Here is a 26,568-nt window from a genome sequence, read left to right as displayed (position 1 = left end):
GGGAGGTGTCTTCTGGTCCTTTCTGCTTGACCGGGACCGTGATGTCTTCAAGGGCTCCACCTCACCTGGCCTTTGAAGGGGAACCAGTGCACAAGGGGTCCCTTAGATATTCAGTCCCACTGTGGAGTCCAGGTCGGACCCCTTGGCCCTTCACTCTGGAAACACTGAGTTCTGCTGGGAGTTCCCAGTGGTCCTGCAGGGGCCAGGGACCAAGCGTGGCTGAGGGATTACCCACAGCGAGCAGGAACCCAGTGGAAGCAAGGTGAACCTACTAATCTTGCAGCAGGGCCCTAGAGCTCTTGGGCTAGAATGAGATTGGAAAATAAGACAGGACACCTGAGTGATACCCCCTGCTCCCCCGTCTTGTCCCTAACACAAGGAGATAAAACAGAAAAGGGGGAGGAGACCAGACCTGCCCCAAAGGACCTGGCCCTCCAGGGTCCACAGGAAACAAAGGACAGCTGGGTCCTCTGGGAATCAGCTGGGCCTGTTCCAGGAATCAGGGGTGCGTGAAGGGGCTGTGCCCTCGGCTGGCTTTCAAGGCATATGTCTTAGTCCGTTCAGGCTGCTGTAACAGAACGCCACAGACTGGGTGACTTCTAAAACAGCAGAAACAACATAAATGATGAGGGTCATCCACCCTCGTGACCTAATCCCCTCCCAAAGGCCCCCGCCTTCCTGACCCCATCACACTGGGGGTTAGATTTCAACATAGAAATTTGGGGGGGTGGACATGAACATTCAGACTATGGTAGCATAGTAACCTCATTCGTCAGTAAAACATGGCCTAGTGAAAGCCCTGTGCCTTGTTTTGCTTTTTTACTTTTTTGGGGGGGGGGGCAGGGGTTGTGGGGAGCGTTAGTCAGAATTCTCCAGAGAAAGGAAGGCTGAGAAGTGTCATGATCCGCCATCCCCAAGCTGGAGGCCCAGGAGGGTCAATGGTATGGTTCCAGCCCTAGGGCAGAAGACAGAGGTCCCAGCTCACACAGTCAGGCAGAGAGAGAATTCTCCCTTCCTCCACCTTTTCGTCCTATTCAGGCCCTCAACAGGCTGAAAGGCTGCCCATCTGCTTTAGTGACGGGCCATCTTCTCTACTCAGTGCACCCATTCAAATGCTCACCTAATTCGAATGCTCATCTCTTCCGGAAACACTTTCACCGATACACCTAGAAATAATGTTTAATCTGACACCTGAGTATCCCGCGGCCTGGTCAAGTCAGCACTTGAAATTAAGGCTTATAGGGTGTTTGGTAGAGGAAGCAAGCAGAGAGGTGGAAGGATGGGGTTGGGGCCCCAGGGACCATGGCACGAGGCGCCCACCACTTCCTTACTCCCCGTGGTGGCCCAGGGTCCCTGCCCCACCTGCCCCCATCAACAACTGAGATGTGCTGGGCAGTGAGTTAGGTACTGCGGGGTTACAGGGCTGAAGCCGCCTTACCTGGGGGCTCACCTCTCATAGAGGAGGGGGCAGTAGTGAAAGATACGTCTCCGCCTCGTGCGGGGCAGGCTGGGGGCTGGAGAAGAAGGGGTCGTGGCACAGAGGTAATGGGCCTTGGGGGAGGCAGTGAGGACCATCCAGTGGTGTCATTTCACAGTCTGGGTCCCCAGGAAACCCTCCAGGAAACTCTCACTGCTCACTGTCCCGGGTGGGGTGGATGACAGGCCTGGCAGGGGTACCCCTGGGTGGGAGGGGCCGGCATGGGCGCAGGTACCCAGAGAGCTGGGCCAGGGAAACAAGAGCAGGAAAACCCAGGCGTCGGAGCAAGCCAACGTCCCAGAGTCCAAATCCAGAAAAGTTAGGTCTGGGATGAATTCCAAGGGATGACTTGGGGGCCAGAATGAGAGACAAGGCTGCAAGGATGGAAAACTGCGTTGATTTCAGAACATAAGCAAACACACAAAAGAAAAACTCATGGGTCCTGGACAATGGCCACCAACACATCCCTGACCGTGTGGTTTTGGGGGATCAGCTTGATTTGCAGGCACAGGATGGAGACGGGCCCTTGGGGTCCATCCAGGCAGTCACCACCACCTCTGGTTTCCCTGGTCACAGAAGCCCTCTCAGGCTCTAGCAAGGAAATCAGGAGGGGGCAGTCATGACAAGGATGCAGCGGGTAAAATCAAGCCAATGGAAACTTGAAGTACAACTCCATCTCAGGGTGACTAGACGTGGAAAGCTGCCAACGTCTCAAGCATCCGTCTTCACTCCAGAGCACCAGCCAGTCTCCTATCTCTCTTCTCTCAGGGGCCCCTGACCTCCCCTTCCTGCTACTCTTTGTACCCTTTCTGTTGACCAGCATCTTCTGTTTGCACGAGGCCCAGCGTAACAGGGCGACGGCTGACCACCAAAGGACCCAGTCCTACAATCTCTAGTTCCCAGCCCTAGGAGAGCAATCTGATCGCTCACCCTGTGGGTCAGGGGTCTACCCTGATCCAGTGGGCTGTGACCACAGAGGAAGAGGCGGAGGGAGAGGGATCACGTGGTAAAAAATTAGAGGCGCAAGAGCAAGAGCAACCATGAGCAAAGCTGGCCACAGAATCTGTGTTTGGCAACAGAGGAACAGGAGAATAACCTCAACAGTAATGGTAATAGCAAACACCCATGGGAGAGCTACTATGCAACAGAATACCGTTCTAAGCACTTTTCATATATTTATTCATTTAATCCTCACTACAATTTGTAATGCAGCTATAATGTCTATAAATCTATAATCTCTCTCTGTATTGTAGCTACATATATTATTATTATTCCCACTATGTAGATGGGGAAACTAAGGCTTGAAGAGATTAACTTCCCAAAGTCACATAGATAGTGAGTTGTTGTTTTTGCGTCTTTTTGTTTGTTTGTTTTTAAAGGACACAGGAGCCAGCCTAAAGGGGTTCCCACTGGTCAAATCTGGGACACTTTTTATTTATTTACTTATTTATACAATTCCACTTTTCTTTTTTCTATTTTTTTGGGCCATGCCGTGCAACATGCTGGATCTTCCCCGACCAGGGATTGAACCCAGGCCTCCTGTATTGGGAGCGCAGCATCTTAACCGCTGGACCGCCAGAGAAGTCCGATAATGAGTTTTTAGACGTTTCTCTATTGAACCTCAGTCTTGGGTGATTTAACTTCTCTGTGCTTCTGTTTCCTCCCCTGTAAAACAGGGATTACAACTGGACCTACCAAATGAGGTTGCTGAGGGGATTAAGTAAGATGATGCTCTTGGCCAGTTTCCCAGTGTCTTAGTCAGCCCAGGCTGCCATAACAAAATACCACAGATTGGATGGCTCAGACAACAGAAACTTATTTTCTCAGAGTTCTGAAGGCTGGAAGTCCAAGATCAAGGCACCAGCTCTTCCTGGCTTACAGATGGCTGCCTTCTGGCTCTGCCCTCACATGGTAGGGGGAGAGGAAGTGTGGGGGAAGCGGAGAGAGAGACAGAGAGAGAGAGGCAGAGGGAAGGCTCTCTTCCTCTTCTTGGAAGGCCACAGTCCTATCAGATCGGGGCCCCACCCTTATGACCTCATTTAACCTTCATTACCTCGTAAGACCCTATCTTGAGATACAGTCACAGTGAGGGTTAGGGCCTCAACATATGGATTTTCCAGGGACACAATTCAGTGTCTGGTGCCCGGCAAGGGTTACCATCCCGTAAACATCAGGCATCATCATGGTGGTGTTTATCCTATAGACCCAAGCTTCCTGGATGGCAACATTACTCACCACTTTCCTCTGCAGACGAGTGGCCAGAACTCCAGGTCCTGCACACTCCCACCCACATTCCCTGCACGGTTAGAGCCTGGAACAAGCTGTGACTCACCCAGCTCAACCTCTTTACAGGTAAGAAACCAAAGGCTGAGACGGGCTGAAGGGCTCGTTGACCAACCGGGACCAGAACTCTGGTGTCTCGGTTCCTGGGCAAAGCAATTTCTCATGTCTCTGGTTTTGCCGCAATTTCAGTTTGCTATTGGTTAGGACCAATGGGCACCAACCGCTGCACGTTCCCCAGAAAGTACTCTCCCTGCAATCCCTCTCTCTGTCTCGTGTCATCAAACACTCCTGGTACTAACGGCCCTTCAGGGCATCTGGACCATTGTAGGTATTGCCGAAAATCCTAAGAGCTGACCACAGGGGTTAGCAGGGCCGGCAGTCAGAATTGTAAAGTTTGCAGCAAACTCTGTGAATCAGTGTCTTGTTCTGTGCATAAACTTTGGGAAATGGATCCAACCCTCATCCAGTGGGGAGATCGGGTGGGCTTCACGATAGAGACCCTCGGTGGACATGGAATAGGGATGCGTCGTTCTTGCTCCCTGCTGGGTCCTCCATTTATCGCGGCAAAGTCGGCCCAGCACCGCCCTCTCTAACCTTCACTTTCTTCATCAGGAAACAAAGAGAGTGGCCTGGTCTCGACTCCATGTGGGAGTCATCGGATGTGCCCGACCCCTCTGTCCCACAATTCTAACCAAGTGCTCTTCCTCCTGCCCTGCTTGGTGGCTTTCCTGGACTCGGCCAGGGCCAAGGCAGGAAGGTCTGAATCCAGACTGAGAGGTGACAGCAGCGGGATGCAGTCAGTGGCTTAGGATCATGGTCTTCGCTGCTGGGTTGTGTTCATCTCCACCAGATGTGCAAAATCTTGAGGAGCTCCTGAGCCTTCTTGTAAGCAGAGCAAGGGGCTTCCTGGAGGTCACAGGCCTGGGGCACGTCCTTGAGCACCTCTAACGACCCCCGACCTGCCCACCCTTCCTCCCCAGCAGCCTCAGTGCCCTGCCAGCTGGGGCAGGACAGTGAGCTGGGCAGACCTCCACGCCTTCTTCCTGCTCCTTTTCCCCAGCCAGGGCTGAGCTGGCAACGCCTGCCATGCCAGCCCTGGACACACCTGTCAAAACAGAGCCACAGGAGAGGAGAGCGAAGAACTGACAAATACATTCTGACCACGCCGTGCTTTCCAATAGGGCGGGCCGGGCTGACAAGGAGCTGCCTGGACACATAGGCTGGCGGCGCACTGAGCAACCTCCCTGGGGATTTGTTTTCCTTGCCTTCACCTGTCCGGTCCTTTTGTTTTCTTTTGAATGCTTCGAAGGGCAAGGCTCTGTGTCTGATGTAATGGGAGAGGTGTAAAGGCTGGTGCAGTGCCCTCAGCAGGGCAACCACCCAGGAACCCACAAAAATTCAGACTGCGGGCCTGCACCGCAGACCCACTGCTTCAGGACCACAGAGATGGGGTGGGACAGGAGGAGTGAGGGGGAGAATTCCCCAGGGAATTCCAACGCCCCATGTAAAACTTGAGAACCACAGGCATAAGAGACAGAGAAAGGAAAATATTTTTTTTCGATTTATGTATAGTATCTCATTTAATCCTCATGAACTAAATGTATTTACATTTTATAGGTCAGAAAACAAGGCTCAAAACAGTAAGTTGCTCAAGGCCACGTAGATATTATGTGGATTTGAACCCAGGATTAATGGAAGCCAGCTATGCTGAGCTAATGCTGACCAGGGTTCTTGGCCTTCCCCAGTCAATAGAAATCGGTAAGAGGCCAGACAAGAAATTCAGGCAAGGGTTTATTGGGGCCCCTCTCCCCAGGCAGGGGCACGAGCTGGTTCCTTATATGGGGTGAGGGTAGGGATGTGTCCGGGGGTCAGGCCGGAGGGGTGGCTTAGGAGTTTTGCCCACCTCTTAGGTGGCGCTGGATGCAGGTGGCATGCACAGTACCCTGCTTTTGCTCCCTGCTCTTCAGAAGTGGCAGTTGGGGGTTTTTTGGGTCTTTTTGTACCTTTTTGTCCAGAATTTGCCCCAATTGCGTAGGCATGCAGTTATTTTTAGTCCCTTATAGCTTCTTTGTATTTTGTTGCTCAAGGAGATGTTTGTCCAGGTGTAAGCATTGTAGCAAAGGGCCCCAGGTCCCAGCCTGTCTCAGAGCTACTTCTTCCAGAACGGTGGGATTGGGAATTCAATGGGGCCTGAGAAAACCGAGATACACAGAAACAGACTTGCTCAAAGTCCCAAAGCAAGCTAGTGACAAAGTTGTGACAAGGCCCCAAGTCTCAGGGCTACCAGACTTCCCCATCCTGGCTGCCTCATCACTAAACATGATGATGGACTAGTGAGAACAGTGCAGGACTTGGAGACAGGAGTGCACTTCCTGCTGTGAAAGTTGGAGGCTTCCACAAGGAAGCCAGACGCCGACCTTTAGCCAGGCTGCTAACCTCCCTACGTCCTTCTCCCTAGACCCAAGGTCTCCAAAACGGGTGCCCAGCCAAACTGTGCAGCGGGGAGGAACAAACTTTTAAATATTAAAACATCTTCCTGTTGTGTTTTATTCATTCAAGGTCACACTTTGTTTTCACAGAATCAGATCTGACATGAAGTCAGCCAAAAAAGTGTGGACTGATCAAAAATATGACTTGAAAATAGATTTATATTTATTATCCTTCACGATCAACATCATTCTAAGTGCAATTTTGCTTTGAGACATTAACCAATAATAGAAACACAGAAAGTAATTCATAAATAAATTTGCATATATTAGGAGATCAAAGAAATAATCCCCCAATTTTTTTTTATGAATGGGGGTTGTGATCAAAACATTTGAGGGCTTCCCTGGTGGTGCAATGGTTGAGAGTCCGCCTGCCGATGCAGGGGACACGGGTTCGTGCCCCGGTCCGGGAAGATCCCACACGCCGCGGAGCGGCTGGGCCCGTGATCCATGGCCGCTGAGCCTGCACGTCCGGAGCCTGTGCTCCGCAACGGGAGAGGCCGCAACAGTGAGAGGCCCACGTACCGCAAAAAAAACAAACAACAACAACAAAAAATTTGAACACCACTGCCCTAAGCCAACTCTGTTTCTTCTGACATTGTCCCTTGTGATAAAGCAGAGTTCCCCCATACGAAAGGAAGAAAGAATCTCCACTTGATGATTTTAACCAGATTTATAACCTGATGGCTGCTGCTTCTTCTGAACTCCCAAAACCTCTAAATGCCTCCAACAAGCCTGACCCACAAGTTTATAATTTGGAACTTGCTTGCTCCCCATCATCCATCGTTGTTCTTACTTCAGCTTCACAAAACAACCTTCTTCTGGACATAGAAACATTTAAAAACTGAATAGGCAGTGTGGGCATCCCACTGAGTTTGTTCACTCAGAGATCATTGGTCCCACGGGTTGGAAGGAATAGAGGTCAGAGTTTAGGGCTGCCAAGGCAGCTGGAATTGGGTACCGGACAGGGTACTGGGCAGGAGGGAGCTGTGCAGAGGCGGATCCCCAGAAATCTGCATAGAGCTCCCCTGAGTGGTTGGCTGAAATATACAGGGCAAGAATCTGTGCAGGCCTGTGAGCTGACTCTGAACTAATTCTAGACCAACAGCAACAAGGCCTAAAAACAACACCCCTCTCTCAGTATTTGAAACAGAATAAGTAAGCAGAAAAGCCATGAGGATATAGAAATTTGAACACTACTGTCAACCGATTTGACCTAATGATGTGAGAACACTGCACCCAGCAACGGTTGAATAGTCATCCTAAACTGGTATCGTAAGCACGACATACCAACATTTGTTGGATGCAGATAAAGCAGTGCTTAGAAGGAAGTATAGAGCTTTAGACGACGATATTAAAAAAGAAGAAAGCTTTTTCAATCAAAGAACATAAAATACTTGGGAATAAATTTAACAAAATTGGTATAAAATCTCTACATATAAAATTATAAAATGCTGCTCAGAGACATTTTGAAAGACCAGAATAAATGGAGAGATACACATGTTCATGGATTGGAAGACTCAATATCATGTATTCTCCCCAAACTGATATATAGTCAGTGCAGTCCCAAACAAAGTTCCTGCATGTTTTTTTGTAGAAATGGAGAAGCTGATGCTAAAAGATACATGGAAATATAAATGACATAGAATAGCAAAAGAGAAAAGAAAAAAATTACTGGAAAAAAGAACGAATTTGGAGGACTTACATTGCCTGATTTCAGTGGTTAATATGAAGATATAGTAATCAACACAGTATGGTATTGGCACAAAGATAGACAAATGGAACAGAGCAGAGTCAGAAAAAAGTTCAATACTAAATGGTCAACTGATTTTTTTTTCACAAAGGCATCAAAAGAAATCAATGAGAAAAAGAAAGATTCTTTAAAAATGGTACTGGAACAATTGAATATCTAAACAGGAAAAAATATATATCTTGACCCCTACTTCATACTATACACAAAAGTCAATTCAAGATGGGTCAAGACCTAAACTTAAAAATTAAAATATAGAGCTTCTGAATAAAATGCAGAAAAATACCTACATGATCCTGGAGTGGCAAAGATTTCTCAGCTGAAACAAGAATAGCATTAACCATAAAAGAAAATATAATAAAGTAGATTTCATAAAATTAAAATCTGCACATTAAGAGAGCCAGTTAAGTAAATGATAAGGCATGTCACACATTGGGAGAAAATATTTGACAAATAATTTATAAATAGAATATATAAATATCTCTTGCAACTCAGTAACAAGAAGATAAATAACCCATAAAAATAGGTGAAATGCTTGAACAGACACTTCACAAAAGATACTAGCCCATGAAAAGATGATCAACATCATTAGTGATTAGGAAAAGACAAATTAAAACCACCATGTGATACCACTACACACCTGTTAGAATAGCTAAAATTAAAAAAACAGACCAGGGCTTCCCTGGTGGCACAGTGGTTAAGAATCCTCCTGCCAATGCAGGGAACATGGGTTCGAGCCCTGGTCTGGGAAGATCCCACATGCTGCTGAGCAACTAAGCCCGTACACCACAACTACTGAGCCTGCGCTCTAGAGCCCGCGAGCCACAACTACTGAGCCCGCGTGCCACAACTACTGAGCCCGCGTGCCACAACCACTGAAGCCTGGGCGCCTAGAGCCCATGCTCTGCAACAAGAGAAGCCACCGCAATGAGAAGTCTGCGCACCACAATGAAGAGTAGCCCCTGCTCGACACAACTAGAGAAAGCCCGCATGCAGCACCTAAGACCCATCACAGCCAAGAATAAATAAATGAATAAATAAATTTATTAAAAAAAAAAGACAGACCATGCCAAGTGTTAGGATGAGAAGCAACTGAAACTCAATTACACCACTGGTGGAAATGTAAAATGATACAACCTCTTTGGAAAACAGGTTGGTAGCTTCTTAAAAATTTAAGCATACACCTGTCATATGGTTCAGCCATTCCACTCCTAGGAATTTATCCAAGAAAAATAAAAACATATATTCAAAAAAATTGTATAAGAATATTCATAGAAGATTTATTCATAATAGCCAAAAAGTAAAGACAAATCAAATATCCCCCCTCAGGAGACTGGATAAACAAGTTGTGGCACATCCATACAATGGAATGCCACTCAGCAATAAAAAAGAAAATAATTATGCTGAGTGAAAGAAGCCATACCAAAAAAAAAAGTATCTCATGTATGAGTCCATTTATATGAAATTCTAGAACAGGCAAAACAAATCAAAAGTGGTAGGAATAAGTTTAATGGTTACCTGGGGCAGAAGTAGGGTGTAATTTGCTGTGAAGGAGCATGAGGGACTTTTGCGAGGTGATGGAAATGTTCTATATCTTGATTAGGATTGGTGGTGACACAGTGGTAGACATTTGTCAAAACCCACCAAATGATATATTTTAAATGTGTTCATTTTATTGTATGTAAATCATACATCAGTAAAATTGATTTTTAAAAAAGAACTAGGATATCACAGCTTACTCACTAAAATAATTAAAATTAAAAAGACTTAAAAAAAAACAAGACTTAAAATGTCCAGTGTTAGTGAGGATGTTCCTGGTGTGTGAACATGGTAGAACGTCTTTGGGAAACTCCCTGGCAGTTTCTTGTAAAGGTAAACAACACTCACCCTGTGACTCAGCACCTCCACTCCTAGGTATTTACCCAAGAGAAATAAAAACATATTCCACAAAAAAAGACTTACACAAAAACATTCACAGCCGCTTTCATCATAATCGCTGAAAACTGGAGGCAGCCCAGCTATCCATCAACAGGGGACTGGATGAATAAATTGCGGTATTTTTGTGCAATGGAATATGAACTACTCAAAAGAGGGAGGGGGGAGAAGGAGTGGCAGGAGGATGAAGAAGAGGAGGAAGAAAGAGAAAAACAAAAGATACACGCAACAACACTGAAAACTGCTACACTGGAGAAAGAAGCTAGACATAAACGAATACATACAGTATGATTCCATTTATAGTAAATTTTAGAAGAGGCAAAGTTACTCTGTGATGCTCAGGATCGGAATAGTTGCTGCCTTAGACTGTGCAGAAGAAGAGCAGGGGTTGATGGAAAGAGCATGATGCAACTATCTACATATTGATAGATGTGATTTATACAGAGTTATGCATTTGGTAAAACTCAAACCATACACAGGATCTGGGCGTTTCACTGAATATAAACTAACACTCAATTTTTTAAAAATCATAAAGTAGAAATTCACTTCCCAAAACTTGTGAGTCAAAAACGAAATTATAATAAAAATTAGGCTGAAATAGATATAGAAAATATTTTTAAATTATCTTATAATGGGGCTTCCCTGGTGGTGCAGTAGTTGAGAGTCCATCTGCCGATGCAGGGGACGTGGGTTCGTGCCCCGGTCCGGGAAGATCCCACATGCCGTGGAGCGGCTGGGCCCGTGAGCCATGGCCGCTGAACCTGCGCGTCCGGAGCCTGTGCTCCACAACGGGAGAGGCCACAACAGTGAGAGGCCCGCGTACCACAAAAAAAAAAAAAAAATTATCTTATAATGAAAAGACTAAGTCTCAGAAGTTGAGCAGTGTAGCTGAGGCATACTTGGAGAGAAAATTAATAACCTTAAACACTCATATTAATTAGAAAAAAAGAAAGGCTAAAATTCATGAGGTAAGTGTCCAACTTAAAAAGTTTGAGGAAGTGAACAGGAGGAACACATATAAAGAAAATAGAAGAAGGAAATAATAAAGTGCAAAAATTAATGAAATGGGAAAAAGAACGTTTTGAATAGAAAGGATCAAAGAAGCCAGAAGTTGGTTCTTTTAAAAGCCTAATAAAACTGATAAACTTCAGGCAATATTGATCAAAAAAGAAATGAAAGAAGGCATAAATAAAGAACATTAGGAATGAAAGAGTTGACATTAAGAGGAAATAATATGAACATTTGATGCCAATAAATTTGAAAACTTAGATGAAACAAAGAAATTCATAGGAGAGTGCAGCTCACCAAAACTGACTCAAGAAGTCTAAAACCTGAATATTTAGAAACCATTAAAGAAATTAAATCAGTGATGAAAAATAGCCCCACAAGAAAAACACCAGGCCCATGCAGAAAGACTTAAAGGCAAATTCTACGAAAACGTTCAAAGAACAGCAATTCTAATCCAACACAAACTCTTCCAGAGAACAGAAAAAAATAGGGAGCATTCCCCAACTTATCCTGTGAGAGAAAATCTTGTTACCAAAACCAGAAAAGAAAATACATAAACAGATGCAGAAAAAGCATTTAGTAAATGAAGCATCCGTTCATGACTCTTAAGAAATCTTTTCCAACTAGGAATAAAAGGGAACTTTTAAACCTGAAATATATTATCTACCCAAAAAGTCCACAGCAAAATCTTTCATTGAGGTGAATTGAAATGATTCCCTTTAGTATATGTACAATTGATTCACTTTGCTGTACACCTGAAACTAACATAACATTGTAAATCAACTGTACTCCAATAAAAATTTAAAAAAGAGAAATTATTTCCTTTAAGAGAACCAGACATTACATACCTCCTGATATGAGGCAATAGAAAGTACACAGTTCCACCTAGTAAGTGAACATCCCCCCGCAAAAAAAAAGAAAGAAAGAAAAGAAAATTGACCCTGACTGCAATCCAGCCGCTAGATCTGTCTTCCAGTTTACATACAGTGGCTCCAAAGAAAGATGTTAATACCATCTGCATGAGCTTGAGGTGTCGGCCGGTCAAACCCAGAATGGCTCAGTTTCTTCAGCAAATAAATAGCATGGGAAAAGCAAAGAGAAGAGGGAATGTTATAGATTAAAAGAGACTTAAAATTCATCTTCAAGTCAAAGTGTATTGAAGAGAGAAACTCAAGAGACATATCAACCAAATGCAACGTGTGAACTTTGGACTTTAATTCAGACTAACCAACTTATAAAGACATTTTTGAGAAAATCTTAGAAACGTGAACACAGATTTATGATTAGACCATTTAAGAAATTAAGTGTGATAATGTATTGTGATTATGGTTTTTTGAAAGCCTCTGTATGTTAGAGATACACACCTGAAATGTTTAGAGGGGAAATGATTTGATGTCTGGGATTTGCTTTAAAGTACTCCATGGGATATGACAAATCAAACACAATTGGCAAAACATTGATAATTGTAAAACTGGATGATGGGGACATGGGGTTCTTTATCCAGTCACTCTAACGTTGTGTATGTTGGAAATTTTCTCTTTTCTTTAATTTTTTTTTTTTTTTTTTTTTTGCGGTACGTGGGCCTCTCACTGTTGTGGCCTCTCCCGCTGCGGAGCACAGGCTCCGGAGGCGCAGGCCTAGCGGCCATGGCTCACGGAGCCAGCCGCTCTGTGGCATGTGGGATCCTCCCGGACCGGGGCACAAACCTGCATCCCCTGCATCAGCAGGCGGACCCCCAACAACTGCGCCACCAGGGAAGTCCTCTTTTCTTTAATTTTTAAAAAAATTTTCTTGAAAAATTGATTTCCAATGTTCTGTTAGTTTCAGGTGTACAGCAAAGTGATTCAGTTATATATAGAATCTTTTTTAGATTCTTTTCCATTGTAGGTTATTACAAGACATTGAGTAGAGTTCCCTGTGCTATACAGTAGGTCCTTGTTGGTTATCTATTTTATATACAGTAGTGTGTATATTTTAATCCCAAATTCCTAATTTATCCAAACTCCTTGATAACCATAAGTTTGTTTTCTATGTCTGTGAGTCTATTTGTGTTTTGTAAATAAGTTCATTTGTATCAGTTTTTTAGATTCCACATATAAGTGATATCATATGATATTTGTCTTTTTCTGTCTGACTTACCTAGTATGATAATCTCTAGGTCCATCCATGTTGCTGCAAATGGCATTATTTCCTTCTTTTTTATGGCTGAGTAATAGGAAATCTTCAATAATCAAAACCTAAGAGACAAATAATGATGATGATGATGATGGTGAAAACTGTTACTTTAAAAAGAAAACAGAGGGCAAGAGGCCCGTCTCCTCCTTGGCCATCATGGGACCTCCTGGGGGCCCAGGCTGCTGCATAAACTCTCTCCAGTCCACCTCCACGCCTGATTCTTGTACCGTTTCTTTCTCCCAGAATTCCCTTCCTGCTGGTCTCGGTCGGCTTCAGTCCTGCAAACTCAGCACCCCTGCTGCCTACAGCGATAGCTGCTGTGTTAGTTTCCCCAGCAATCACTGTCTCTTCTTCGGGTAACAACACCCGTATTTTCCTTTGCATAAATATCTTTAACCACTTCATGCGGCTCAAATAGTGTTGACCTCACCACTCACGTTCCCCCACAGTGGACCAGTGACTCAGGGGTGACCAGTGAGAATACCACTGCTCTGGCCATACCCTCTGCCGGAATGGACGTGTTACCCAGGCGGGACTCATTCACCAAAGAGCATCAGTGCCCAGACTTGTGCTGGAAATATGAGAAAAGAGACACTTCCTCTTCATGGGGTAGCAAGGTCAGAAGACTGAAATGCCTGGAGTGGCTGGGCATTTGCCTAACACTGAGAGAAGACCCTGCCTAGGAAAGAAGCCACCGTAAGACAGCAGAGGCTCAGAGCCTGGCGACAACGTCATAATCCCTGAACAGAGCCACACTCCCTGCCGTCAAAGCAGTCTCTCCTCCCACCCCCTGCACTCCTCCTGCGCATTAATGAGCCAAATACCCTTTTGCTGGGAAGTGGGAGAGAAAGAGGGAGGAGAGAGAAGGGGGTGGGGAGAGGGCGAGAGAGTGCATTCGCTTTAGGATCAAGAACGAGAGATGATACTGCTGTCATTACTTGTATTCAACAAGGAATTGGTGATCCTGTAAATTTCCATGAAGTGAGACATAGAAATAAATGGTAAAAGGCATAAGGGGCTGACATATGGTAATAAATGGTAAAAGGCATATGGTGTCTGAGATTTTCTTCTCCTCTTACTTTCTATAATGATGTGCTAATTGCATCAGCATCCTTTATTTTTGCCCTCAGGTTAATAATCTGGCTTCCTCGTGATTATATGCCCTTCAGTCAGAGGATCATGAGCCCTCCTCCCACGGACGCCTCACCTCCACAATAACTTGGAGGAGGTGTTCTTTACCCCTTCTCTTCCCTACTGAACGGGCAGCAGCAGAAGCAGGCTGCAGCGTGGCAGGGGTGTGGAAAAAGCGCGCGCCTGCTGTTCAGATTTGAATCTCAGCTCCAATAAGCCACGTGACTTTCTAAGCCTCACGTTCCTCATCTATCAAGTGACGATAATAAAAGCTCTCCATGGGGCTGTTGAGCCAGCTAAATGAGGTACCGTGTGTGAAGGTCCACAGCACACTTTCCAGCACACTCTGGTCTTTCTGCTTCCATCCTCCCCCCCACCCCAGTTTTATTGCGATATAATTGACGCGCAGCACTGTGTGTGTTGAAGGTGTACAGTATCACGATTCGTCTTACGTACACCAGTGAAGTGATTATCGCAATAAACCTAGTGAATATCCATCATGCCATACAGATACAACATTAGAGAAATAGAAAAAAATATCTGTTCCTTGTGATGAGAACTCTTAGGATTTACTCTCTTAAGTTTCATATATAACATGCAGCCGTGTTAATTATATCTATCATGGTGTACATCGCATCCCTGGTACTTACTTACCTTATAACTGGAAGTTTGTACCTTTCCACCACCTTCATACAATCCACCCTCCCCCACCTCCACCACTGGTTACCCCAAATCTGATCTCTTTTTCTATGAGTTTGATGGTTTAATATAAGTATAATTGACCTAAAATGCCATGTTAGTTCCTGGTACACAGTATAGTGATTCGATTATTTCTGTACATTTCAAAATTGTCACCACCATAAGTCTAGTTACCATGTGTCACCATACAAAGATATTACGTAATTATCGACTTATTCCCCATGCTGTACATTCCATACCTGGCCCTCATTTATTTTGTAACTGAAAGTTAGTACCTCTGAAGCTCCCTCACCTTTTCCTCTCCTCCCCCTGACCCCCACCCCCTGGCAACCACCCGTTTGGCCTCTATATGGACTCTGTCTCTGTTTGGTTCCGTTTGTTCATTTGTCTTGTTTTTTAGATTCCCCGTATAAGTGAAATCATACAGTATTTGTCTTTCTCTGACTTATTTCACTTGCCACACAACTTTTAGAACTATTTGTTCTAGTTCTGTGAAAAATGCCATTGGTGTTTCCACAGGGATTGCCCCGAATCTGTAGATTGCTTCCATCCTTGATGCTGTTCTCCTTAAAGAAACCAGAGGTTTTCGTTTTGTTTCAGCATAAATCAGATCTCCTCTATTCCCTGCCTAAAATCCTTCCAATAGTTTCCCCCTGCACTTAGAATAAAATCCCAACTCTTTAACAAGGTTCAGGAGGTTCCCCTGCTCTGCTCCCTGCTGGCTCCTCTAACTGTCCCTCTGCCCCCCACCTGCCTCCAGGCACAGTGGCCTTGAACTTCCTCAAACAGAACAGACAGGTGCCAGCCTCAGGGTGTGAACACCGCAGATATCACCGCCTGGAACTCTCCTCCCCATGACCTTCATATGGCTGCTGCCTCATCCTTCAGAACTCCACTCAAATGTCACCTCCCCAGGGGGGCCTTCCCTGATCATCTCTCTGCAAGTAGGAGGATAAATAAATAGGATGATGGTGGGGGAACTGTAAATAGGGAGCATTTCACACATACTGTTCACCCTGTAATAACCTGTAGGCATACGCGCTCTCCCACCAGTCTGTGAGTTCCTGATGGCAGGCACTGTGTTTCATACGCTCATCTTTGCTTCTCCAGAATCAAGTGCTCCAACCCTGTGAGCGGAAACGGACTAAACACAGCCCCTGGCTCGTGGTCTCAGGGGAGCCAGTCCTGGGTTACCTGTCAGACCTACTGGGTCAGTTACTAAGCTACTGTCTCTCTGTCCCAAACTCTGCACTCTGCTCAATGACTGCTTCGTGATGCCAGGACTCTCTCACTCACCTGGCTTCCGGTTACGCTCTGCCCAGAGAGGTTAGTAGACAGAGACTGAAGCCAGGAGGAGGAGGAGAGACTCACTCCTTCCCATCTGCTTCCTGTGGGCTTTTGTTTCTTGTGAGCATCACCCCAATCTCCCTTCTTCACCTATAATGGCAGCTGAATCCAGTTTGAAGTTTGTCAAACACAGAAGCAGCCTGATTGCACGCCCCCTCCCCCCGCCACCCCGTTGGAAACACTGATACCAGATGGTTGATGCCTCTCATCAAAGGGCTTGATCCCCCTCTCTGAGTTCGGAGATACCAGGGTCAGCTGAGCCGAGCCCCCTCCTCAGACATCTGAGTTTCAGCCTTATGGGCCCCTCTTCCAAGTTTCTGAGTTTCAATAATTCAGTCTTGACCCTTTGTTCTAACGGCCCTGGGGGTAGTGACTGCTTCCTGCCTCTGTGATCCCTTAGGGTTCCCTCCTTGCCTTTTCTCTGATGGACCACTATACCCCAGTCCACACTTCTTTGTATTAAATACCCTCTATCTGAATAACTGGTGTGATTTCTACTTCTGAGTGGATCCTGAATGATACAGCAATCCAGGAAACTTTCATTGGTTTAAAAATATTTATTGAATTCCTGTCCTTCAGGGATTCTAACTAAAAATAATGGACAGAACTTGATTCTGTGACCAGTAATTGTACCTGTAATTAGTGACCTATGCGTGGTTTGTACTCTAAAATTATTTCCATCTACAGGAGGGAATGTTTTGTTGTGCCCACGATGACTGATGGTCAGTGATGACTAATGATGAGGAAGGAAGGAAGGAAGGAAAGCGATAGAAAAGACACAGGGGAAAGGGGAAAGAACCACCAAAGTCCTTGATAGTGTCCTAAAACAAACCAACCTACCAAAAAGACTTTCAAAACAAAGAAAAGGCAAAGGAAGATTGACCGTAAAAAGCCACTTCTCCCTCACGAATACGTTCATTTGTGAAGTTTTTTACCTACTAATATTTCTTCCTAACCCATTGGTGGGCTGGGAGGCAGGGCTGGGAGTGAGCAAAGTTCTAGAGCTTCGTAGGCCCTGGAGAAGACAGCACTGTGTGTGAGTGGATGCTGTGAGTATAGCTGGAGGGGCATTCCAGAAGGACAGTAACTCATTGTTTTTCAGATTTGCTTAGGAGGAGAACTCTCACCTGAATTTCAATGTATCAAATAGATTAGGGAGGGCCACAAAGGGGGCTTCTAGAGTACTGGCAATATTCTATGTCTATACCTGGTGATGGTTCCATGGGTGTTGGCTTTAATTTTATTTTTAAACCGTACATATATGTTTTTGTACTTTTCTGAATGTATGATATAGTTCACAATTTTTTAAAAGGGGGTGGGGAACTCTTTAGTTAAAGAGGCTTTCCTAAGCAGCCCCAAGGCCCTTCCTTAGAACTTGGAATTCCTTGGGAAATACTCTGAAAATGTTAGGACCGAACCAGTCAGTCAGAAAAGACCTGAAATCAGAAACAGCATCTAAGAGGAGTGTGTGCCCAGGCAACTCGAAAGGTCTGAGAGAGAAATTTCATAAACCAGTTCTGGCAGTGCCCAGGGGGAGACATTCTCTGGGCTTGGCGGGGTGGGAGGTCTTGTAGACACCCCAGTTCCAACCAAGGGGTTGACTTGGGGGGACACTGGGAAGAGCTTTTGTTTCCTCAAAACCTGGAAAGCTAAGAGGGAAAGGGCTATAGGCCAGGCTGGGGGTAGAAACTCCCTAGGAACAAGGAAGTGAAACGGGGTTGCCCACCAAAAGTGTGCTTATTCTGTGGTGGTTCCAAGCTAAACCAAGTGACCCAAAGCGATGCTAGTAACGCACTGAGCCGCATCTTGTTTATAGCTCATCATCTTCCCACGTCGCAGAGGAGGGGTTCGGGTGGCTAGGGCTGGCTCCCCAAGGACCCATTTCAGAACAAAAGTCCTCTTGTGTTTGGATGTGGGTATGCGGACACTAAAAAGACATCTAAATGCTCTAGGATCTGGGGAATCCTGTGTCTGGGGGTGGCCCGGCCACGTTGTCTCAGGACCCCAAGACATCATAGAACCTGGTGGGCTGGGAGCAGGCCCAGTTGTGCTCTCTTAGCTCTGCTCAAGCTAAGCTGGATGCAGCAGAAGACCCCAGGCCCACAGCTAAGACTGGTTTGGACCAGAAAGCTGATTTCGGTTATTTATCACGAAGGACACATAGTTCTAGAGACCTAGCATCTCTATCCTTTATCCAGAGAGTTGCAACCTTCCCAGTGTTAGGGTACCCAAGAGACTGATTGGAAGTTGCCGAGTTACATTGGGATTGCCAGCACCTTGCTGAGCTTGACTTTCTTGGACAAAATAGAGGAATGACCTGCCTCTGTACCTCACAGCATTGTTGGAAGAACTGAAACAAAGAGCATAGGTAGTGGTATATCTGATCGATTTCCTCCCATCAGGCAGGTGGTTTCACAAATGAGCAGCCAGCACTCATTTTAAAAAGGGAGACAACCATTCTCCATTGTTCAAAATGCACGTATCCTTTGACACTGCACCTCCACTCCTAGGTCCTCCCTGCTCCCTCATACCACACACACACACACACACAGTGATGTATGTTCAAAGGATGTTTATTGCCGAGTATGCAGTATGTAATAGCGAAAGATTGGAAGTTAACCTGAATTCCCATCAGTAGGAAACTAGTTAAATTATGATACAGCTTCTAAAATGGAAAAGTATGTGGCTCTTAAAAAGTAATAAGGCAGTTGTCTAGGTACTGATAAGGAATAATTTCCAAAAAATACTCAAAAAGTTAAAATTTATAAAAAGCAAAGTGCAAAAGAACATGTACGGTGTGCTATCATTTTGTGAAAGCTATCAATATACTCACAGCTGGTTTTAAATGCTGCAAATCTCTTTGGAAGGAACCACGTAAGCCTGATAACAGGAGTTCCTCTGGAAAGGAGGGCTGGGGAAGTGGGTGACAGAGGTGGGGGGAGACCTACATTTCCCTGTATATTCTTTTGCACCTTTTGTGAATGTGTTAATCAATTATTTTTATTTTAAAATATGAAAAAGTAAAGATGTCACACTGCCTTTCCAAAGCAAGGAGTGTTTACATCTAATTGAGACTGGGGAGAACTTAGCAAATCATCAGAGCACAGCTTTCTAGCCGCCCCGTTTTTGAACGCCACCCAGTTCAGTCTGTCTCCCTTGGCCAGGGTGGCAGAATCTCTGAGCAATCCTTACATTCCTTTACTTTCTTCTCTTTTTCAAACTCTCTGACTCCTTCCCTTCTTGCACTTGTCATGACATCATGCTTCATTTCAATACACTTTCATAACATGCTAAGGTTTCTAGCTAGACCACCCGTTTCATCCTGATTATCTAATAAATGATGTTGGCACCCCTTGCTGAGACCAGGGGAGGCTGGTTGCACTCACCCAGTTCCTGTCTCTTTATGTGTGAGTGACTTCTGGGAAGGCTGTCTGTCTGCTTCATTAATCCCGCCCCCGTGGATTCCTGTAAGTTTCAGCGCCGAATGACCTTTTTGTCACCTGAGGGTTCCGTTCTCCTTCTGACCTCATCCTCAATCCCTTCTCCTCCTAGATTTTGGACCCATTTCCTTGTGAATCCTATGATTCCTTTTCTGCACTTTTCAATTACTTACATCTCTGATCCCCTCGGCTAAGTTCTCCCACCCTCTTCATTCTCCAGTGCCTGATCACAAACCCTCGCAGATCACTCTGATTCCAGGTGGGAGGTGATTAGAGAGGATCCCTAAGATCTGACCATTTCCATCAAGGCAATACTGGACCATAGGTCTACTTCCCCATACATCTTCTTCCCTTCATTCCACCCTCACAAGTCAGGGAACTACATGCCCTTTGATCCCTTTTTTTAACAGACATCTTTCTAGGGAGAAAGTATTGTATAGTGAAAAGAGCCCAGATATGAGCCAGAGAAACACTGATGTAACTCCTTGCTCTGTTGTTTACCAACTGTGTCTGAGGCAAGTTACATTTACCTCATTGAACCCCAGCTTTCCTTTTGAAAAATAAGTATAAGAATCCTTACTTCATAGAGTAGTGATGAAGATTAAATGAAGTTTGTGTGTAAAGGGTATATTTTAGTGCCTTGACTCAGAGCCAATGCTTAGTAAATAAATAGTTCTCTTCCTCTGGATGTTCTCCAACCTCACTTTGCCAACTTCATTCCACAGAAATTATGCCACACACATTCTCACTAACATATGCATGAACATCCCCCATCAGGTTGTGTAAATCATATGTATGTATATGAGTTTATACAAAGATACATACATATTCATATGGCCCCAGAAAAAAATTTTTTAATAAGAAATAAAGTAGAGAGAGGAAAAACACATACAGAATAAGAAAAGAATGAGCAGATAAATGGGGAAATGATCCTCTCAGAAGGAGAAGGGGAGGGATGTGTGGGAAGAAGTAAATGGGGCTCTGATCAATAAGAAGCTTACCTCCCTGATAGTTTGGTCAGTACAGGTTATTCATGATCTAATTCGTGAACATGACATGGAGGAGGAATGCAAGCTATCCACAAAAGAGAGAATTGTGCCGATTTATGAACTGCCAGGACGTAATACTGACCTAAAGGAATTAAACACATCTGTTTATCACTTCAGGTCCCAGCAGGATCAAATCATCAGAGGGCAGGGTATAACTGGAAAAAAAGATACAGAAAAAGGAAGGAATGTAAAGGGAGTAGAAAATGAGGTAGAGTTTCCTAAGTGGTCTCCCTCAACACCTTACCATATGATACAAATTGAAGTGATTTTGAGACTTGCCTGTCTGAAATCCACTGGGTGACTTCCACTTCTGGATATCACAGGATAACAGGTATAGTCTTTCCATTATAAACAACCATAAAACTAGAAAAAATATATGACACAACTGTTTTCAGATAGTGGATAACAGGAAATCTCAGACTATGGTTTCCGAGAGAAAGAAAACCCACGAGGTAAACACCATGATCACCCTGGAGACAGTTTTGTAAGTGAAGGCATAGGGCTGAAGTCTAATCTAAGCAGAGAAGTTTTGCTGAGCTGAGGAGTCAGGGTTCAGAGCTTACAGCAGCTGAAGCAACTGGAATCTGCAGAGCAGGGCATTGAATAAGAGAGACATGTGCATATAAGAGACCCCAAAATTGTGCTTGGGTCACCCATGAGTCCTTGGATGAGGACTGTACCTGCACAGATCAAGACTACGAAGAATTACCTGTGAGGTTGATAGGGGCTTAAAAATAGAACAGAGATATAAGAGGTCAAACAGTCTTAGAGGTATTAGAAATCCATACGAGCCAGAGTGGAGAGATGTCATTAACACCCTGTTAACATCTTGGACATCAGGCTGAGATATAAGAAAATCTGTGTTTTAGGAGTAAGGACTATACCCTAGGGGAAGGCCTCTCATAGGCCCACCCTAAAAAAACTAAAGCCAAACTCTAAAAAATGTCTAAGAGACAGAGTTTGGAGGTTGAGTCCTATGAAGTTAGAGGGCTTAGAAGATAACTTGGGCTCTTTACAGACTTACCATAACAAAGCATAAAATCAAGTCAAACCAAGTTTAAGGGTATCAACCAGTGATCGAAGTGTTTGCTAGAACAAAACTCCAGTCTCTCAACACTCTTCTAAGGAAAATAACAGATTCCATAGTCTCTAAAATATGTCATCAACAATGTCCAATAGAGAATTTAAAATTACTAGATGTGTCCCACCCCTGCCAAAAAAAAAAAAAAAAAGCCCAGCAAAACCCAGAAAAATGTGACAATTTTCAAGAAAAAAATTAGGCAATAGAAACTGACTCAGAGGTTACCCAAATGTTAGCAGACCAAGACTAAAAATACGATAATAAATATGTTCAAATAACTAAAGGAAAATATGGTCATGATGAATGACAACATAGAGAATCTCAACAGAGAAGTGGAAGTTATAAAAAAAAGAACAAATGGAAATTTTAAAACTGAAAATTTCAATAACTGAAATAAAGTATTCACTGGATGGAATTAACAGCACATTAGCAATGATTTGCCTGATGACAAATCAATAGAAATTATCCAAACTAAAGAATAAAGAGGGGCTTCCCTGGTGGCGCAATGGTTGAGGGTCCGGCTGCCGATGCAGGGGACGTGGGTTCGTGCCCCGGTCCAGGAAGATCCCACATGCTGCGGAGCGGCTGGGCCCGTGAGCCATGGCCGCTGAGCCTGCGCGTCCGGAGCCTGTGCTCCGCAACGGGAGAGGCCACAACAGTGAGAGGCCCGCGTACCGCAAAAAAAAAAAAAAAAAAAAAAAAAAAAAAAACCAGTAATAGTATAAAAACATAGAATACATAGGAAGAATTGAATAAAACATGTGCATGACTTCTATGCTGAAAAACTACAAAACATTGCTGGAGAAATTTTATAGAATCTTTACAAATGGAAATATATACTATTTTCATGTATAAGAAGACAATATTATTAAGATGTCCATTCTCCTTATATTTATCTGTAGATTCTATACATTCCCAACACAATTGCAGAGGATTGTTTTGGTAGAAATTGATAAACTGATGACAAAAATGTGTGTTCAAATGCAAAGGACCTAAAAAGCCAACAGAATTTTGAAGAAGAGTGAAGTTGGAGGGCTTATACTACTTGATTTCAAGACTTACTCTAGGGACTTCCCTGGTGGTGCAGTGGTTAAGAATCCACCTGCCAATGCAGGGGACCTGGGTTCAAGCCCTGGTCGGGGAAGATCCCACATGCTGCAGAGCACCTAAGCCACTGCAGCACAACTACTGAGACTGTGCTCCAGAGCCCGCGAGCCACAACTACTGAGCCCATGTGCCACAACTACCGAAGCCCATGCGCTAGAGCCCATGCTCCACAACAAGAGAAGCCACCGCGATGAGAAGCCTGCGTGCTGGCCCCCGCTCACCGTAACTAGGGAAAGCCTGCGTGCAGCAACAAAGACCCAATGCAGCCAAAAATAAATAAATTTTATAAATAAAATAAAGACGTTTCTATTACTTAAAAAATGTATAGATTCTAAAAAAGATTTTTTTTAAAAAAGACTTACTTCAAAGTAACAGTAATCAAGACAGTGTGATAACGGTGTAAAGATAAATATATAGATCAAGTGAACCAGAGAATGCAGAAATAGAGCCACTCATATACTATCAATTGAATTTCCTCAAAGGCACCAAAGAATTTCAATAAGTAAAGAAAAGTCTTTTTTTTTTTTGGCCATGTGGGCTTGCAGAATCTGGGCCCCTGGCAGTGAAAGTGCTAAGTCGTAACCACTGGACAGACAGGGAATTCTGAAAATCTTTTCAACAAAAATGATTTTTTTCCACAAAATATTTATCTGATATTGACCACAGACCTAAATGTAAGAACTAAATCTATAAAACTTCTAGAAGGAAATATAAGAGATAATTTTCACGACCTTGTGGTAGGCAAAGATTTCTTAGTATATGAAAGTCACAGCCATGAAAGAAAAATTCTTGATAAGTTGGATGTTATCAAAATTAAAACCCTCTCTTCTTCAAACTATACCTTTAAAAAAATAAAAAGGCAAACCACAGACTGGGAGAAAATATTTGCAATGTATGTATCAGACAAAGGATATGCATTCAGGATATATAAAGAACTCCTACAATTCAATTTTAAAAAGACATATAGCCAGACTTAAAAATGGGTAAGAGACTTGAACAGACATTTTGCAAATAAGATATATATGAATGATATGTAAGTACATGAAAAGTATTCACCTTCATTAATCACCAGGGAAACGCAATTTAAACTATGATGAGATATTGCTAGAATGGCTAAAATTGTTTAAACTTACAAAACTAAATGTTGGGGAGGATGTGGAGCAACTGGAACTCTTAGACGTTGACAGTGTGACTGTAAAATGGCACAACCACTTTGGAAAAGTCAGGGAATTTTCTATAAATTTGAACATTTACTTAACAAATGATCCAGCAATTCTACGTCTAGGCATTTACCCAAGAGACACAAAGATCTGTATGTAATATTCATACAGCATTATTCATCATAGCAAAAAAACTGGAAAGGACTCAGATGTTCATCAATAAGTAAATGGATAAAAAAATTGTGGTAAGGGCTTCCCTGGTGGCGCAGTGGTTGAGAGTCCGCCTGCCGATGCAGGGGACGTGGGTTCGTGCCCCGGTCCGGGAAGATCCCACGTGCCGCGGAGCGGCTGGGCCCGTGAACCATGGCCGCTGAGCCTGCGCGTCCGGAGCCTGTGCTCCACAACGAGAGAGGCCACAACAGTGAGAGGCCCGCGTAGCGCAAAAAAAAAAAAAAAAAAAAAAAAAGAAATCTAGCCATAGCTCCTCATTGCTAACAGGTGTCACCGTAGTGCAATTTCCCAGCTCTCCTCCCAAGAGCTAGTCTCTGCGTCTCTCACGTTCCATGCCTTTGTATACTCTCTATTAGGCCGCTCATCACATGCTATTGTACAGCTGCCATTGTTTCCAGATCCTGAGCTGCTTGAGGTCTGGGGCTGGCCTGACCCAACATCCAGGTGCTCAGTACTAAAACTGCGAGAATCCCAGGCAAACCAGGGCTATCGGTCACCTTACCCGGGCCCCTGGGTTTAGTATCATACCAGGGGCAGGGTATTTGCTCAGAAAATGTTTGCTGAACACCGAGAATATATGGGTTGGGGGGTTCTCAAGGTTCTTCTACTTCGTGCCCTCATGCAAACTCAGGCCTAGGGAGGTGAAGGCAGAGGCTGTGGGATACGGGCCCAGATGCCAAGCTCCCTTGTGTCCTGCCCGTGGCTCTGGCCTCTCTGCCACGCTGTGGGGTGTTCTGGAAGACAGATAAACAAGCCCTATTCGAGTTCTATGGAGCAGCAAGAGTCTCCCAGAGTCCCGTTTCCAGGAAGCTCCCCTCCCCTCTCCGGTGAAGTCATCTGACCTCAAGTGGCCTGCGGTTTCCTTTCTCCCCACATCTCCCAAACCCGCCCTGGGTCCCAGCGCTGCTTGGGATGAGTGCTGACCTTTCAGGGAGCAGTTTGCTCAGAAAGTGCCTTTATGTAAACAAAAACAGCCTTCGGGTCTTCCAGAGGCAGCCTTGTTTTCTCCCTCAAGTCCCAGGGAGAAAAATAACCAGCAGGAGGGAGTAGAGAAGGAGTGACCCTGCCTCCCCAGCCCTTGGCCTCTGTCCTCCCAGGCCCGTCCCTCAGGGCCTCCTTTGTCAGAACTCGGTTCTCAGGGGTGGAGGGGATGGTGGAGCGGGGGGGGGGAGGGGGGGGGCGGGGGATTGAAACAATGCCACCATGTCTGGCAGCGGGAGCTGGACGCTTGACCTGATTAGGCTCAGTGAGCCTGTAGAGAGGGAGAGAGCAAAGGCAGGCTCGAAAAATTGTTTTCCATCACCACCCGATGGACTTTTCTTCCCGGTGTCTCTGCCGAGGCTGCTTCTTAGGTGGAAGAGGCTTTCTCGTCTCATTTCCACAGGGTCACACTGGTCTCTGTCCTCTCAGCCTGCACGAACACTTTGCCCTGCCGTCCTCCCGTCTCACCAACAGGCTCCCAAACACAAAATGTTTTTCTCACTGCAGCTCCCCCTCGCTGGGCACTGCCAGGGCCGGGGCCAGGACCAGGAGTCCAGATGGCACCCACATGAAAGCCCTTCCTGTTCAGAGCCCACGTGGAACCCAAAGCTGCCCACACCCACAGCCCTGGCCCAGGGTCCCCGCAGGCAGGGCCATGGAAACTTGGCCATGACGCTCCAGGGAAGAAACAGCCCCAAGCCATCAGGAGAGGAGCCTCCGGGGGGCACCTGCATCTGTGGGGCACCTGGGCCTGGCAGAGATGCTGAGCACATGGAAGGAGTGCTGGGGCAGTACTTTCCCTCTGTTAGTGCAGGTGGAAGGAACACAGGAGCATTTCCAACGCATTGGCAGAAACAGTGAAAGCTGAGAAGTCGGGGTGGGCCCAAGGGGATGTGAAGAGGTGTGTGGCCATGCCCGGAATCCGGCTCTGATTCTCGGGATGGTGGCAAAAGGCAATGGGCTGGGGCTTTCTTGAGAGCAAAAAAATCTGGTCTCTTGACCTGGGCGTGCTACCAGCTGGCAGGGGCAGGCCTCTTCCTGCGATGCAGGTGCCGCCCAGGGACACGCCGAGGGGCTGCGATTTGCTCAAGGCCGAGCTTCAACTGCAGACCCAGGACTCCTGACTTCTAAAGAATCTCTAGTAGATTTGGAAGGGTCCATTCTTAGAGTGAAATCTGGGAGAACGTACACCACATGTCAAAGATGTGATTATGGTGGGACTTTAACT

General features: G+C 45.1%; 1 protein-coding gene across 2 annotated transcripts in view; it reads right to left on the bottom strand.

The window, feature by feature from the left end:
* Window positions 1-4,610: 4,610 nt before the first annotated feature.
* CCDC25 (coiled-coil domain containing 25) overlaps window positions 4,611-26,568 on the bottom strand; it is an 89,233-nt gene continuing 67,275 nt past the window's right edge. The window contains exons 9-10 of one of the 2 annotated variants that reach the window (XM_073805804.1): window positions 13,079-13,176; window positions 4,611-12,003 (exon numbers count right to left, since the gene is read on the bottom strand). In XM_073805804.1, coding sequence (XP_073661905.1) covers window positions 11,997-12,003; window positions 13,079-13,176 — 105 coding nt within the window. In that variant the 3' untranslated portion in view covers window positions 4,611-11,996. The remainder of the gene's footprint in view (window positions 12,004-13,078; window positions 13,177-26,568) is intronic. The other variant, XM_033857606.2, reaches the window with a different exon arrangement.

This window comes from Tursiops truncatus, chromosome 6 (genome assembly GCF_011762595.2).
Source record: "Tursiops truncatus isolate mTurTru1 chromosome 6, mTurTru1.mat.Y, whole genome shotgun sequence".
In the NCBI taxonomy this organism is placed as follows: Eukaryota; Metazoa; Chordata; class Mammalia; order Artiodactyla; family Delphinidae; genus Tursiops; species Tursiops truncatus.
Note: the sequence above shows the minus strand (reverse complement) of the source record. Positions and strands in the feature narration are given on the sequence as shown.